Raw genomic sequence first — 15,465 nt, 5'->3', positions numbered from 1 at the left:
ATTTTGATTTTTTTTCTTTTTTGTGCAATTTTTTGAAGGGAACTACTTATGGTCCTCTAAGGAGGGACTGGCATCTGGAGGAAATCAGTGTTTCGAAGACTTGACGGCAGCTGGTTCCACAATTTTGGAGCAGCTGCCGCGAAGCAACGACCACCAAGAGTTCGGTGCTTGACCAAAGGTACCACAAGGAACATCGCAGGTCCAGATCTAAGGCCTTGGCGATCGATCATTCGATGGAGTTGAGATATGCCGGAGCCCTCCCAACCAAGCACTTGATCATTGTACATCCTGATATCAGGTTTTTGATACTCCTACCTCATATACAAAACCCTGAGAAAATCCAGTATGATCCGCTGGGAAGGGTGGCTCTTCCGATTACTTTACACACCTTGTATAGTTCATTTTCAGATCTGCGGTATAATACGATAAACACAGGTCTTACTATTATATAATAAGTTTCTAACGTTATGATTCTTTAGGCTAGAACTATTTTATGCTGTTAAACATTCTGTTGAAGTGTTTTTGTGTCTTTATTACGAAATGAAATAAATTTTCAGCGGGGGAGGCGCAATTCAGCAAAGGGCCTTCGATAACTCAAGCTTAAAAGCGGTTTTCGCCAGTCTAGCGATTCAGCCTATAAGATTTACTATTTCCCGGGGGTAAAATGTAACTACTTATTTTCTGTTCAAATGTCCGGTGCAGATCAATTACACTAAGGATGAACATATTGACAATAGGGACTACAATAGGCTTCCAGTTCCACTCAGAAACCCGCGTATGACTTGTTCACGATTCATCAAATGCTTTTGGCGCGGGAAGAGCACTGTACGTGTTGGTTGAGCGAAATCCGCTTTTGATACAGACCGACGCGCTTGATTGGGTTTTTTTTTTCTACCGCTACAATCCGTTTGAAGGGTATGGATATCATCAGGGGTTTGAAGTATCGAGAGGCGGAGTATATTTAAAACCACTGGTTATGTCATGATGAATCTTGTACTGGATTCTGCACTTGACTGGTAGCCAGTGCAGGTGAACCAGCACATGGGAAATGTGGTCAAACTTTCCCACCAAACACACAACTCTTGCAGCAGAGTTGAAAACCCGCTGGTTTTTATTAGAAAACTTTTCAGGGATACCACAGGAGATCATTACATCAGTCAAGGTGGGCAATGATGAAAGCATGTACAAGGGTCTTGGTGGATCTAGAGGTGAAAATGATAAGAATAATGATAATGATAATGATAATGATGATGGTGGTGGTGGTGGTGGTGGTGGTGGTGATGTTCATTAAGAATCATAAGCTCGCTTCCAAGCAGGATTTCCTAAGGATGGAAGGTCCCCGTAAATTTAGGACCTATACGTAAAGAGTATTGCATAAGTTTCTACCCCAAGTGGATGCGTATGATGGCTAAGGAGTGCTCTTATAATACCAACTACGCTGCCCGTATCCCTCAGGATAACCCTTGATGGGATCCTGCCGCTATTGGTTGAACCGCCGACACTCGTCCATGGCAGTCCCGTAATTGCAAGCACTTTAGTCTTTTAGCCAGGGTCGGCGTTAAAGTCAAGATCCGATTTAAGCATGTCATCGGTTATCGTGGTATGAGGAACGGCGCGGCCTATTCCAATAACAATCGGAATACCAAAATCTAAGTTGGCTGCTGGCAGCCATACTGAATTTTGGGTCAGGCCCAAAATCGACAGGGAACCTCCCCTACACAACCTCATCACACCACATAAGTTTCAGGTCTGTCACTCACTTGGTTCTTGAGTTACAGGTCGGAATGCGAAAAACCAAGTCGGGCCTGGCAGCCATCTTGGATTTCAGATCGGGCCCAAAATGGATAGGGAACCTCCCCTACACTAGGTAATAACACCACATAAGTTTCAGGTCTGTCACTCACTCGGTTCTTAATTGACGGGGCGGAATACAAATCACCAAGTCGGGGACCTGGTGGCCATCTTTGATTTCGGGTCTGGCCCAAAATCGATAGGGAACCTCCCCTACCATAGACCATTACACCACAAAAGTTTGAAGACTGTTGGACCTCTGGTTCTCCAGTTAACGAGCGGAATGCCAAAATCTAAGATGGTGGCTGGCGGCCATCTTTGATTTCGGGTCGGACCTAAAATCGATAGGGAACCTCCCCTACCATAGACCATTACGCCACAAAGGTTTGAAGACTGTTGGACCTCCGGTTCTCCAGTTAACGAGCGGAATGCGAAAATCTAAGATGGTGGCTGGCGGCCATCTTTGATTTCGGTTCGGGCCCAAAATCGATAGGGAACCTCCCCTACCATAGACCATCACACCACAAAAGTTTGAAGACTGTTGAACCTCTGGTTCTCTAGTAAACGAGCGGAATGCGAAAATCTAAGATGGCGGCTGGCGGCCATATTGGATTTTGGAACGCGCCAAAAAACAATAGGGACCCTTTGACACACTAGGCCTACAACCCCTAAAAATTTCAAGTCAGCCGAGCAAGGGGTTCTTGAGTTATAGTCTGGAATTCAGTGCGGCGGACGCGGACGCGGCGGCGGCGGCCGGAAACCACCCAAGTACATAATGCCCCCACTTTAGCGGGGGCATAATTATTATGAGACTTATACAGCACTAAATCCAACTGGTTTCAGTCGCTCAAAGCGCTTCACATTATTACTCCTAACTATTTGCCTGTACATTCTTGGTTCAAGCACTGCTCTCTGGGAGTATTACAGCCGAGCTGCAGCTATACAGTGCTCAGGACTAACATTCATAGTGTGCCAACTCTGCCAGCTGGGTACCCATTTACTCCTGGGTGGAGAGAAGCAATTGGGGTTAAGTGCCTTGCTCAAAGACACAAAGACGAAACAGCAGTGACCCTTTCGCGAATCGAACCCATGACCTCCTGATTATGAGCCTGGTGCTCTTACCACTACGCCACTGATCTTCATTAGCTTCATATCTTTTCCGTGAGAATGAAGTTCTATTATGCCGTTAATTGCTTTGTGATCGCATTGGCGTAAATGGTTATGTAGACTGATAATGCCGCCCTTTTCGCCGATTCACTATGCTATGAACAAGCCAAGTGTCAAAACATTACTTACATCTTATTTGCATTTCAAACATTATTCGTTAACCAATCAAATATGTTTTATCTCAACAGGATACCAGGGGCAGTGCAAGTGACCATAGAAGCGCGCAATGACCCCTGGGTAAACGAGGTTACTAAGTCGTGAGGCATTTCGTGAATGGATCAATTTTAATGATTGGCAAATTGAGGGATCAATTCCAAAATGTGAATTTTAACTAAGTCAATATGGTCAACTCGTATATGTTAGCACAACACATTATAGTTCCTTCAAATCTCAATTGTTTCGAACCAAATTACATTAATTGAGTAACCATTTAGATTCCATACGAGCTCGTTGAGAGCATTATACTCTCAACCATGTCAATGAGGGCGACAAGGGGGATGCAAACACTATCATTGAATAATGGTTTCTTCACCTTTTCATGCTTTACTTTGATAAAAAGGAGGTTGAGAACAGCAACTTATCAAGGATCCTTGTACAAATATGGATAAAACTCTGTAGAAAGAGGACAAAGTTTGTGAATACGTATGAGGATCCCTGAACCATCACTGATTTCAGCCTTCCTAATATTCACCTGGGCCTGGCCTGTCACAGTGGGAGGAATCCGTTGCAGACACGGCAGAGACGGACGACCTGCGGATGACTGGATTACATACAGCTTGCGTAATGGTCATGACACTGCCTGATCTTGTTCTCGTCTCTACTACTTCATCTATGGTTTCCTTTCTTTCTTCCAATTCAATTTGATCGTGTTTCGCCACAGCGTCTGAAAATAGGTAAAACGATTTCATTTTCTATTGCAGCAAGAGTCTGTCAATAAAGGGTAAGGTGACTAGGAAACGAATGCGCATACGCGTTGGGACAGAGCTCTCTTGGGTCAAACGTTGGCCCAGAGTCTTTCATATAAATTTATGTGAAAGACTCTGGTTGACCCCAGCAAATTCGGCACAACTGGAACTTAAACAAATTCGTTGATAAACAAAACACTAGCTTTAAATTCACTGAATTCTAGTATAGCTTAATAACATGAGGCCCCACGTGGTGGAGCTGAAGCGGCCACTGCCGGACACTTTATTCATAACGATTATATTTTTGTTATCCGCGACAGAATTTGGCTCATGGCACGATCTTCTGCTAGGAATAAGTTTTTAGTGTTTTAACGACGCAAACAAATTGCTTTTTTTCATATGAGTGAGCAATTTTTTGAAATTTTCTAATCGGTAAATTCAAAAATACCGGTTTTCACGTGAAGCACCATAGCCAATGCCTGAAAAAAATGCGAAAACAAAATGTTGTTGAGTCTGCTCATTTTCGAAATATTATGATTTTTGTCCAAAACAGAAAAAACACACAAAATAGGACAGTGCAACAGCTGATCACCCGGCCGACACACGCACTCCAATCCAGTGATGGCCTACGCTGCCATCATAATTCTTATATCAATCTATTGAACAGTGCACCCGGTTTCAGAAACTAGGCATATGAAATGTCCCAACTCGTACATGTGCTGGTTCAGTGCTAGATATAATAGGTAGCAGGAAATCCAACATTTTTTAGGAACTACGGTTAGGGGTTGCAAGGCGGATGAATCCTCGGAAGTTCTTTGAATGCACCTTTAAACAAGATGTTGTCGGTGTGTAATGGCCTATCTAAAGGTATCATATGGTTCCATTTGTTGTCATCTAATGGGATATTCATATCTTATCAATTTTGACCGACGACAACTAGTTTTATAGCAAGTTCGCAGTCGTGGTAAAATACGAGAGAAAAATATACACAACTGTGTTGAGTTGGACCTGCAAACTTCAGGGAGACATTTTTTTTGTAGGAGCCAATTGACTGAGAGCTTCCTGGTAAGTTTATATGTAGCTGTGTTCTTGTATTTGGTTGTTTTTATGCTGCCATTTTTGACTTTCCAAAAAGTGTCGACCATCTTGGATTACGACAATCTTGACACTAGAGGTGCTGATTTCATTCCTTACAACGCCTCTAAAACTAGTAAGTTGCCATCATCTTGAAAAGCAGTACCGCGGATGTAGATCAGGAAAGAATCTTTCTTATTGCTGTGAGGCTATCGCAACACCACAAAGCCCGCGATGCCCTACGCTGGGTTTGTAGTTCTCCATACAATCATCTTAAAATCCACTAGTGAGTATCAAATTTCATTCATAAATATCATATTTTGTTATTCATTTATAAAAGAAAACGTTTTATGAGAGAAAGTGGCACTAATTCGGCCTAAATAAGATGTACAGTCTGAACTGGCGACACAGTTTATGACGTAGGATTGTAAAAACCTTGAATCTCAGGATGCAGGCATCCAAGATGGCGGCAATTGACCAATTCCAGCACCCGGGAACACATCTTCAAGTTCAATCTCCTGAACCAGTGGAGGCAGAACGTTACTTGGAGCAGCTGTTCCTCGGGAAATACGTTGGGACGTAATGTTTTGCGGCTTGGTTACAAAAACTGCAATAACTTTGGCAATATAAGTGATAACTCAACGCGACAAAAAGCATTCTTTTCTGCAAGATCTACTCTACCCGAAATATATCAAGAGGTTCTGCATGGGTAGGATATTGAATACGTTTTTACCATATATCAAATTGTGAACACTCTGCTGAATTTACCCCTATTTTGGCGTTCATAAATGCCAATATTAGTGTAGAAATTAAATTGGAACAACATGATAAATTTTTTTGATCCATCATAGCAACAGTCTCCATACTTTTGGGGTAGAATTATGAGAATAGAGGCAACTAGATTTTTTAAAGCCCCACATCAACTGTTTTTGATGTATAACACTGTTTATTGGTTTCTATTGTGCACATAATATCCCAATGACATAGTGGTGATAGGCACCTTTATAGAACTAGGAGAGTTGATTGTGAGGACATAGATATGAGCTTGTACCTTGCCATCAATCATTTGGTATAAATTCGATCCCTGTAAATATGACCATCATCTCATGTCTGTAAACCATTTTTCTACATTTTTTGCCACTGTTGTGATGTGGGAATAAAGCTTATGATTTATATGAACAGTATTTTTTTGCCTTTTGTGATAGCTTAGATTAGCTGTTTCTCCTGATTCATATCGTCATCAAGTCAGCTCTGCACTCAGTATCCTTATGTCAATGGGACGTACCATTGTCATTTTGCCCCCTGCCCAAGACCCTGACTATTAGCCAAGCCCCTCTGAGATAGCTCTGAATTGCCTGGATGTGACATTGTCCCTGTCTCATAATTTGGTGACGCCTTAACGCTCGACCCGGTTTTACACTACAATGGTATGGATAGAATTTGTAGGGTTGAAACACATGCGATGATAGGCATTTTCCACTTTTTAGGGACTGTGGAAAGTCACCTCTAGCATGTGCTAAAGCATTGTGTGTGGCTGTGTGTTCCCGGGTTTGTGTTTCCTTGTTTTGCTGCGGATTAGACAGTGAAGGGTGTCGACAGTTACGGTTTGTTATTTAAGAGCAAAGAGTAAAAAAGAAAAGTAAGTTTTGCACTCAGTGTGGAGAAAACGGCACCTATAATCCCTGATTCGGTGTACAATACTATGTAAAGGTGTTACGTAGTGTCACGGTACGCTGATAGAAATTGGGGGTGCAACAATACACATAATTGGTTATATCGACATAACCCTCAGCCAGTTCGATGCGTTGAAGAAGTATGGGGATGGACATAATATGTTAAAGGGTTTTTCAGATATTTTGCACCCTCCCAATCCGGGGACTATTTGATTAGCAATTCAAAATGGCTGCACCGACACCCCTACGTCACATTCCCCGTCACCTTCATAATCTGGGGGTGACGTAGTATGTCTGACCTCTGACCCGTGTAGTCGGCCGTTACTTGTTCCTACATGACAAGAACATTTTTGTGGCCAACAAATTAAGTTTTAAATTGAGAACACGTCCTATCGTAGACATAAATAAAGATACCTGACACAAATATACAAAAACAAATTCTTTGTCGTTATTGTTATACAATGTATAATATTTTGCCACTTGCTTAAAATAGTACCACCATATAAACAAATCCACGTGGCTTTCATTAAATCCTGATGACAAGGTTTTGTTGTAGTTGATTCACAATAAAATGCATCAAATGGTAAATATTTGTCACTGATATTCTAGTTAGTGTCTTGTAAAATATTTTAGTGCAATGTATTGTTTATTGGCCGCATTGGGAAAATTAACACAGTAATTATAACCAAAAGTCAAATGATAGGAAGCTTGGATTGCTGTTCATATGATTTGTGATAGCCAGTACGTCATCCATATTTACATAAATTGTCTTTAACTAATCACAGATCTTTTATTTTTAGATGTGTTCAGGGGTTGATAAGAGGACAACCGGAAATTGGGAGTGCATTGACCCCTGGAGATAGAGGTTGGATAGATCGGGCCAAAGGCACTTGATTGACCTCTTGTCACGAAACTGTAAAAGTGTGATCACAAATAGTAAAGTTATACAGCTCTCGGCAGTTGGCTTTAATTTACACATTGAAAGAGCTATACAGGGTGTCTCATAAATAGGTAATCCTAACAAAATGCGTAAAAATTTTTGAAGCATACTTTCTAAAACTCTCTCATTCCAGCACAGTAAAGTAGAAGCTATGAGCTTTGTGTTGATACCATTGCGACGTACAACCTGTTATGCATGACTTGGCACCATGGTCTTGAAAAAGACATGCAGAAATCATACTGTTCCAAGTAGGGATATTCAAGCTTGACATTAAGCTACATTACGTGGCTGAGAATGAAAGCATGTTTAATGATGAACAACACATCACTTTCTTTCAGATAAATTTTATTACACATGAATTAGAAAAAACTTTATTATGTTTTTGGGAGACATAGGAATTGACATGGAGCCTGAAGAATGCATTGATAATGCTGTGAGATGGTCTAGCTATTATAAACCTCGAGATAAGAAATCGCGATTTCGCGAGATGAGAAATAATTGTTTTCTGCCCCAAGAGGGCTGAGAGCAACTATTAACTGTTTGGTGGTATCCTATGGGACAAAATGCTTAAAAGCCTCCGTCATACCTAAATACCGCCTGGAATGTTAGTTATGTGCTTTGCGAACATCATTTTGGGCTTTCTTTATTTTGAATAACTAACATAATTCAGGTCGCTTTTGAAAGAGGAACTCCTTTTCTAGATTTTACGGGGTCGGAGAGATATTCTCTCGCAGGCAGTAAACACGGCCGTGCAACGTGTTATTTTCTGACATGTCTCACGAAAACGCTAATAAAACAATATAAAATCATTGGAACTTATTCAAATTCACTTAGAGCATTGACTATTTTTAATCCGAAAATGTACACGGACCCTCTATAGCAGATATAATTGTGTACTTAGCCGAGACAATACCACCAATGAATATTCATGGGTTGGAGGGTCGAGGCCTATCAATAAGACGAGTGCATGTTTTTAACTCTCGAGTACATATTTGGAGAGGTATTGAAAAAATATTTGCTGTGGCAAGTCTACAGTTATAAAGAAATTGTTTGATGAAAATATTAATTTCGAATTTTGCTAATTTGGTAATAAGCCCCCCTCTTAGGAGGGGCTCTTAAGATACACGTGTGTGCGGGAGTATATCGTGAATGATTAGAAAAAGAGAGACTAACTATTGTATATCCTACAAACAATTTTTTTTTGTATTTTTCTGAATTAACTCCGTTGAGTTTACCGATTTCTCCGCGATTTTCCGGTGGTGGTTGCTATCCCATTGGTTGAAATTAAGTTAAATTTAATTTAAATCTTCATGGGAATTCGCTACATCATATGCCTAAGAAATTGGCCAATTATATTAATATTTTTATTAGAGAAATATCCGTCCTAAATAATGACAGAAAAGGGTGGTTTATTTCAATTTTGTGTCGACATGGTCGAGGTCACGTGACATAAAAACAAAACAATCGCACACACCCGTCCAAAAAAAGGCACTTTAAGAAAAATAAATACGTTTTTCCAGCTTAAAACCACACTGACGACTAAGTTATATTGGTCTACTGCCCAAATCTGAAGTATCAAAATGAATCACAAACTAGAACTAGCTCTATTTAGCTATAGTTGCGTGAAAAATTCGGGTGAGCGACGTACATTCTGTACCCTAGCGGCCAATAAATAAACTACTTTCAGCCGTCTGCTCCGGTCTCGTTAGGGAGTTTTTCCCAAATGTACGCGATGATGACGTGCCCCATTAACAGGACGTAACATCAATTTTAAAATGCGTTTCCAAAGTGAATGCATGAGGACAATCCATTTAAGTGTCGTATATCACTGGAAACGCCCGATTCCCGTGAATAAGGACAATCACAATGTATTACATTACCAAAACAAAAATGTGTCGGAAGGAACTATATGGATGGTCCCATCGCACCCCCCCCCCCCTCCAGCAGTATGACACAGAAGGGCTAGTTGACTGTCCACCGGGGGGGGTTTGGGGGGAGCTTCCCCCCAACGCACTGGTAAAAACCTATGTCGACGGAGGGGGGTTTGGGGGGTGTCCCCCCATTGTAACAGCTGTAGTTATTAGAGCTTGCACTTAACATATGCTCGTAGGGGGGTTCGGGGGAGCTCCCCCGACCTAAAGGGGGCTCACTAAGTCCTTGACTTTACATATTAGGGGGCGTGTTTTGAGATTTTTCTGCCAGTTGGCTGAAAAGAGAGGAAATATCAATGTCTGTCCAATTTGTCAATTATCAAAAAATTTCCCTGGTCAACTACCAGTTTACTTCTCACCATTTACTTGCCCGACTGTCCGGAATATCATATCAAAATTTCAGATTCACAACATCACGCAGTTTTTGATGCGTCGCGGTCAAACATTGAACTGCTAAAAGGCTTAACAAATCAATGGTGGTCTTGCATCAGCCCAAGATTTTCTACCGGACTGGACCATGATAATCACCATTTCTGATGCTGCCGTGAACTTCTCCATTTAATGGAAGTGGGGCCGAAGACAATACCAACACATGGAACTATCTCCAAACACATGACTGACTTTTAGGGAATTTAGGGATAATCTCCGACAGGGGCTCGTATTAGCAGCTTAACTCCATACCCAATTCCTCCTCCTGAATCTGGTGTTGGGTATGACTCGGTGGGGTTATTTTTACTTTATCGTATACACTTGGCCGAAGCGACCATCACTTCCACCAGAGATTTTGGAAATCATAATTCGACACACTCTTGAGCAGCACAAGGCCATGATTTGAACCTTTAATAGGGTATCAGTGATGCTGAGAGATTTTGCATCCAGATATTACCCACGGTTATTTCAGAAGGTCTTGCTCAGCGCTTGGGGTTGACAGAGGCAGAGGACACTCATATCATGCACGTATGCGGGCCGGGGAAGCGAACTAACTACTCAAATTCGCGACTACCTACGCGCGAGAAACAATTGGTGTAATGCGTGGCTTGTGCTGACTGCAGCAGCATACTCGTGGTACGTCCTTACGGATGTCTATTGGAAATGACTCCACAATGCATGAGATCAACATAAAGGAGTGTTTTTTTTGTTTTTTTTTTTGTTTTAGTGTATCAGTTTGGTAGTTGTGATACTATGATCTTTAGAATACTTAGTAGACGACTTGCGAAAGGCAAATTTGATTGAATTGCATTAGGATTCGTCAGATCTCTGAGATCAGAATTTGGTGCCATCTTACACTCTATTGATTAATAGTTGGATTAAGAAAAATTATCAACCTATTGTTCAGGTGCGGAAAAACGCACATTTCTCAAAAATTGATCGATGACACCCATTTTTTCTCATTTTTCAGTGCTTTCGGCTACCTTGTCGGCAAGTTTGCTGATCCGATTAAGATCTGGGGAATCCTTATGCATTATTCAATTCGGTTCATCATAAGGGACCATTGTATTGTAATCATTCTTTGTATTTTCATTGGGTTTGATAAAGAAAATATTGTTTTCCAAAGTCATATCAAAAATATTAACATTATGTTCAGACGCTTGAGGACCGAAGATCGAAAACCGAAGATGGAAGATCTGTAAAAAGATCTAACAAAGTCCCCCCTCCCCAACATTAAAAAGAAAACCCCGTTACTATAAAATGAAGACCCCCCCCCCGCAACTATAAAACGCAAATCCTACGAGAAAACGAAGATCTCCCCAACTACAAAAAGAAGACCCAACTTTGAAACGAAGACCCCCCTCGAACTATAAGGTATGAAAATATGGGAACAGGCGGCACTGTGTACATTTCCTTAAAGCATAGATACTTTTAAATAGACCTAGATACTTTTAAATAGACCTCCTAGATACTTTTAAATAGACCTCCAAGGTCTATTTAAAAGTATCTATGCTTTAAGGAACTGTACACAGTGCCGCCTGTTCCCATATTTTCATACCCCCTCGAACTATAAAACATAAGTAAGACCATCGAGAGATTTCAACTATGAAATAAAATAGAGCCGGCCTTGGACATTTTAGGCAGTAACGACTTGTGGTTTCCGGCTGCCGTAGGATATCTTTGTCGGGATGCCCTGGGTCACCTTGGGTTTCCTACCTAAGATGTACAGAGCTGGCTCTAATCGATTTCGTAGTTGAAGTCGTTCTCGTTCTCGGAGCGCATATGCGGGCGTTAGCAAATTGGACACTTTCTGCTTGGTTTCAGCGGCCCAGATCATTGATTAGAGTCCTCAGTTCAGGTGACTGCATTTCTGAAAGAACAAATTAAAACAATTTTTGAGACTTGATAACATAAACAGAGTCATTTTCTTTGTCAACAAATTGGTTAAGCGAGCCATTGAACACCGCTCAAATCTACCAGCCATCACCATACTACATGCATAGCTATTTCATTCTCAACATCCATTCGACACAGGTTACACTTCCTTTCCATTTATGATTCACATGGTAGGCCTGTACTCACAAAAAACAGATGATGTCTAGGCTGTGGGCATTGCATAAATATCAATATGATACATTTGTCTCAAATTCCGAATTTGAGAGAAGCTTTCGGGGCTAGGTTGACCATTTAGAAAAGAGTAGACCATTCCTACAGACCCTATTTCTTACTCACTAGCATGGAATCAAGGCCCTTCAGATTGGAAATTGTAAAAGACAATAGCTGGTTACAGTTTTGTCCCATCCACGGAGGTAAGTGATGCTATCGTCAAATGCTAAAGAAAGCTACACCTACCTCTATCAGGTGAGTTGTTCGCCGACAGGATTTGTTGCGCTGAGCACCATTGTCACCAGCTTTCCTCTTTGATGCGTCCTTGCAGTTTTGAAGTATGTCTTTAAACTCTCTATGAAAAAAGACAATTACACTATCTTCCGGTATATAATTTATCAATACATGTTCATGCATGCAAGTTCACGACAAAAAATGTGTTATAGCGCATCGAATACTCCAACCATGGCATTCATTTTAGTCTTCATTCAGACTTTGACATGTTCGTGATGTTATTGTTAGACTTTATTCAGTTTTCTCCTGCCTCATGCTTAACTGCAGTCAGACACAGTCTTTTATATGTTGAGAAGAGTACAACCCTTGACCTGAGGAATGCTTTCCAGCCCCTTGCACGGTGCCAATCATAAGTTTAAGTCAAAACAGATTCAGCTGGAGACATAAACGATTCTTTGGTGAATGTTAACTAACCTTCAAGGACAGCTCTGCTCCAAGGACAATATTTGGCTCCACCAAAATCCTCTTGAACGGCCTTGATCACCCGCCTGTCAACAGCTTGGTTGTGATCTGACATGCTTTAATTAAGTAAAAAATACATATACGACAATTATTCGTTGCAAGATTAAACGTGATCAGTTATTTGATATGTGTCGTGTGGCGGTGAACTGTATTACACTGAAAACAGACAAGGTAGCCTAGTATAATGATAATAATTATTACCGGTGACGATAGCAACAATAATGATATTGAGTGTCGGACATGTGAATTGATTCATTGGTCTTAGCTGGGCATCACTGTCGGAAAAGAGAGTTGGAACACCCAAACAATGGGCGCGGCATGTGCAATTACATAAGTATGTACCTGGTTTCATCAAAACATCAGCCTGGAGAGACTTCATGTACTACTGCTGCATCCTTCGTTGGCTTTGGATACAGAGTGTTGTAAATCTTCTGCACTTTTCTCTGCAAGGAAAAAGAAATAGATTGATTTGAAGAAGAAGAAAATCATTTAAGGAGACTGTCAAATACTGACTTTTTAATGACAGGTATGCACAGTAAGTATTCAATTTCAGATGTTCTAAAATCTTTCTCTGGCAAATATCAAATACTACTTTATCTCCAGCAAGATAACTACATTGAATGCATATTAACTGTTGGTCTCATGTTAAACAATAAGTTGCAGGCCAAAGCAATCTGAATTGACTGCCGCCCTGAGACCGAAACAGCAGCAGCATGTTTATAAAATCGAAAGACCAAGCATAATTTTAACGTGAAGAGATTTTGCAGAATACAAATTACTTACCGAACAAGGTAATGACACATCCAGCTTGGCTCTTTTACGCCCAAGGGCTGACTTTCCACTTCCATCGTTTTTTGTCTCAGCCATCTGCTTCTAGACCTCATTCAAAATTCCCCTCTGCTGCTTTAACTCGTTTACCAACACTGCCCTCTCCCTCTTGCTGGATGGTTCTTCTAGTGCCACAATCCGACGTCGGTGTTGTTCCAAGTTGCGTACAATCTGACGTTGAACTATTTCAGCATCTTCATCTTCTTCAACTTCTTCCGTGCTTGGTCACTGCCGTGGCCGAAAAGTAGTGCTGGTGTTTTTACCAGACACAATGCGGAAGGGTTACATCACAGGACTGCAGGGAATTTGGAGAATCTGGTCGAGGATGATAAGCACGTCCACTGGGCTCTCTTGCACTTGCTTGACTTTGTCTTTGACATGGAGACGGAGCTGGTGCGGCTGATGGAGATTGCAGTAACATATCTGGTAGAAGCTGTACTCTTCTACCACAGCCAAGTGGTGCAACTTGTACTCGTCATCAAAAGGAAAACAAATACATTTTTGATTATATCTTATGCAGATTCAGTACGAGTATATCATGACAACGAAAAAACATCATTGATCATGGATGGACATATATTGTCTGTTAGGCCTACCAGTCCAGTAGAGTAGAGTGATTAGTAGGCCTACTAATTCACTAATTGAGTCTTTTTTAGGTGCATGCAAAAAGATGTAATAAATCATCGTAAAATATTATCCACGGATGGTGAAGTTGATGTTGATACATGGTCATATCACAGAGATCTGACATTCACACTAGCAACTCTCAAAGATTAACACTTTCATTTAGTCAATACACATGGTACAGCACACATGCAATGCATGATCGGGAGCTAATATTGAATTGATTCTTGAGGGGGGGGGGGGGGGGCGATTCTTGCAATCAACCCAATTTCACGCAGAAAAAAAACAGTTCTTACCGTCTTAGTCCTATTTCTACTTGATAAACATTAACCACTCTTTTTGCTTTTTGAAGCCAGGTTTTGACAAAAATTACGAATATTGATGAGACACGGTCAGGATTATTGAAGGGAACAAAGGGATTTTGAAAATTGGAGGGAGTTGGGAAATACACAGCGCATGCGCATAACTTTTGACTACAGTCGGGAATTAAATTCTACTTGTTTCATATCAAATGATAAAATTTAGAAAGACAGACTCCATAAAAACTGTTCATTACTATTTTCAAATAAATTTTATAGAAAAAATTTATGACTGGTACTTTGTCTTGCTGGTATTGTGTATGTAAGGGCAAAGTGTTGTGTGTACAAAGTACTAACCACGAGGGAATTCCCGGGAAAAGTCCTTTGTCCTCACCCTTATCACCTGCTTTCGTACAAAATTGTCGTCTTTCTGAACGCTGGAAACTGATTAAAGCTCCAAATTCAAACAGACTGACCAACACTGTGACAAGATATGAAGTTGCCCAGCAGCACATGGTTCTATTGATCAAGGGAACCCGATACACATGACCTCACAAACTGGATGGTGGTTTATCATATTCAGGCGGACTTCCCTCTGAGGTAGACATGAATGTTTTCTTTTTACTTGCAAACACTGTCATTGCAGGAAGATCTCTGTGATAGATCTGAGTTCGAGAAACTTTTTGTACTGCGGACAACAAACGTTCAGACCGTCTAAATCTACTCTCAATCAGCTGCTCTGCAGTAGCCAAGTCAATCTCCAAGAGCCATGTCTTAAAGTGATACCACCAGCTAGCTAGCCGGGTCTCTACAGAAGGTGCAGAAAAGATATAGGTCCGTGAGATATTTCTTTCTGTGCTTCAGTACCATTTGTCAAAAACTACTACTGTCTTGACCAGCTGCTGTTCACAATCAAAGAGTCCGGCCAGTCTGTCTCTGTTC

General features: G+C 41.0%; 1 protein-coding gene across 1 annotated transcript in view; it reads right to left on the bottom strand.

Moving 5' to 3' along the window:
• Positions 1 to 15,465, bottom strand: part of LOC135502719 (sodium-dependent phosphate transporter 1-A-like) — a 149,966-nt gene that overhangs the window by 70,279 nt on the left and 64,222 nt on the right. The window contains exon 8 of the mRNA XM_064795692.1: positions 3,650 to 3,841. Within this exon, the coding sequence (XP_064651762.1) occupies positions 3,650 to 3,841 (192 nt within the window). The remainder of the gene's footprint in view (positions 1 to 3,649; positions 3,842 to 15,465) is intronic.

The sequence above is a fragment of the Lineus longissimus genome, chromosome 19 (genome assembly GCF_910592395.1).
Source record: "Lineus longissimus chromosome 19, tnLinLong1.2, whole genome shotgun sequence".
In the NCBI taxonomy this organism is placed as follows: Eukaryota; Metazoa; Nemertea; class Pilidiophora; order Heteronemertea; family Lineidae; genus Lineus; species Lineus longissimus.
This window is presented reverse-complemented; position numbering and strand designations above follow the sequence as displayed.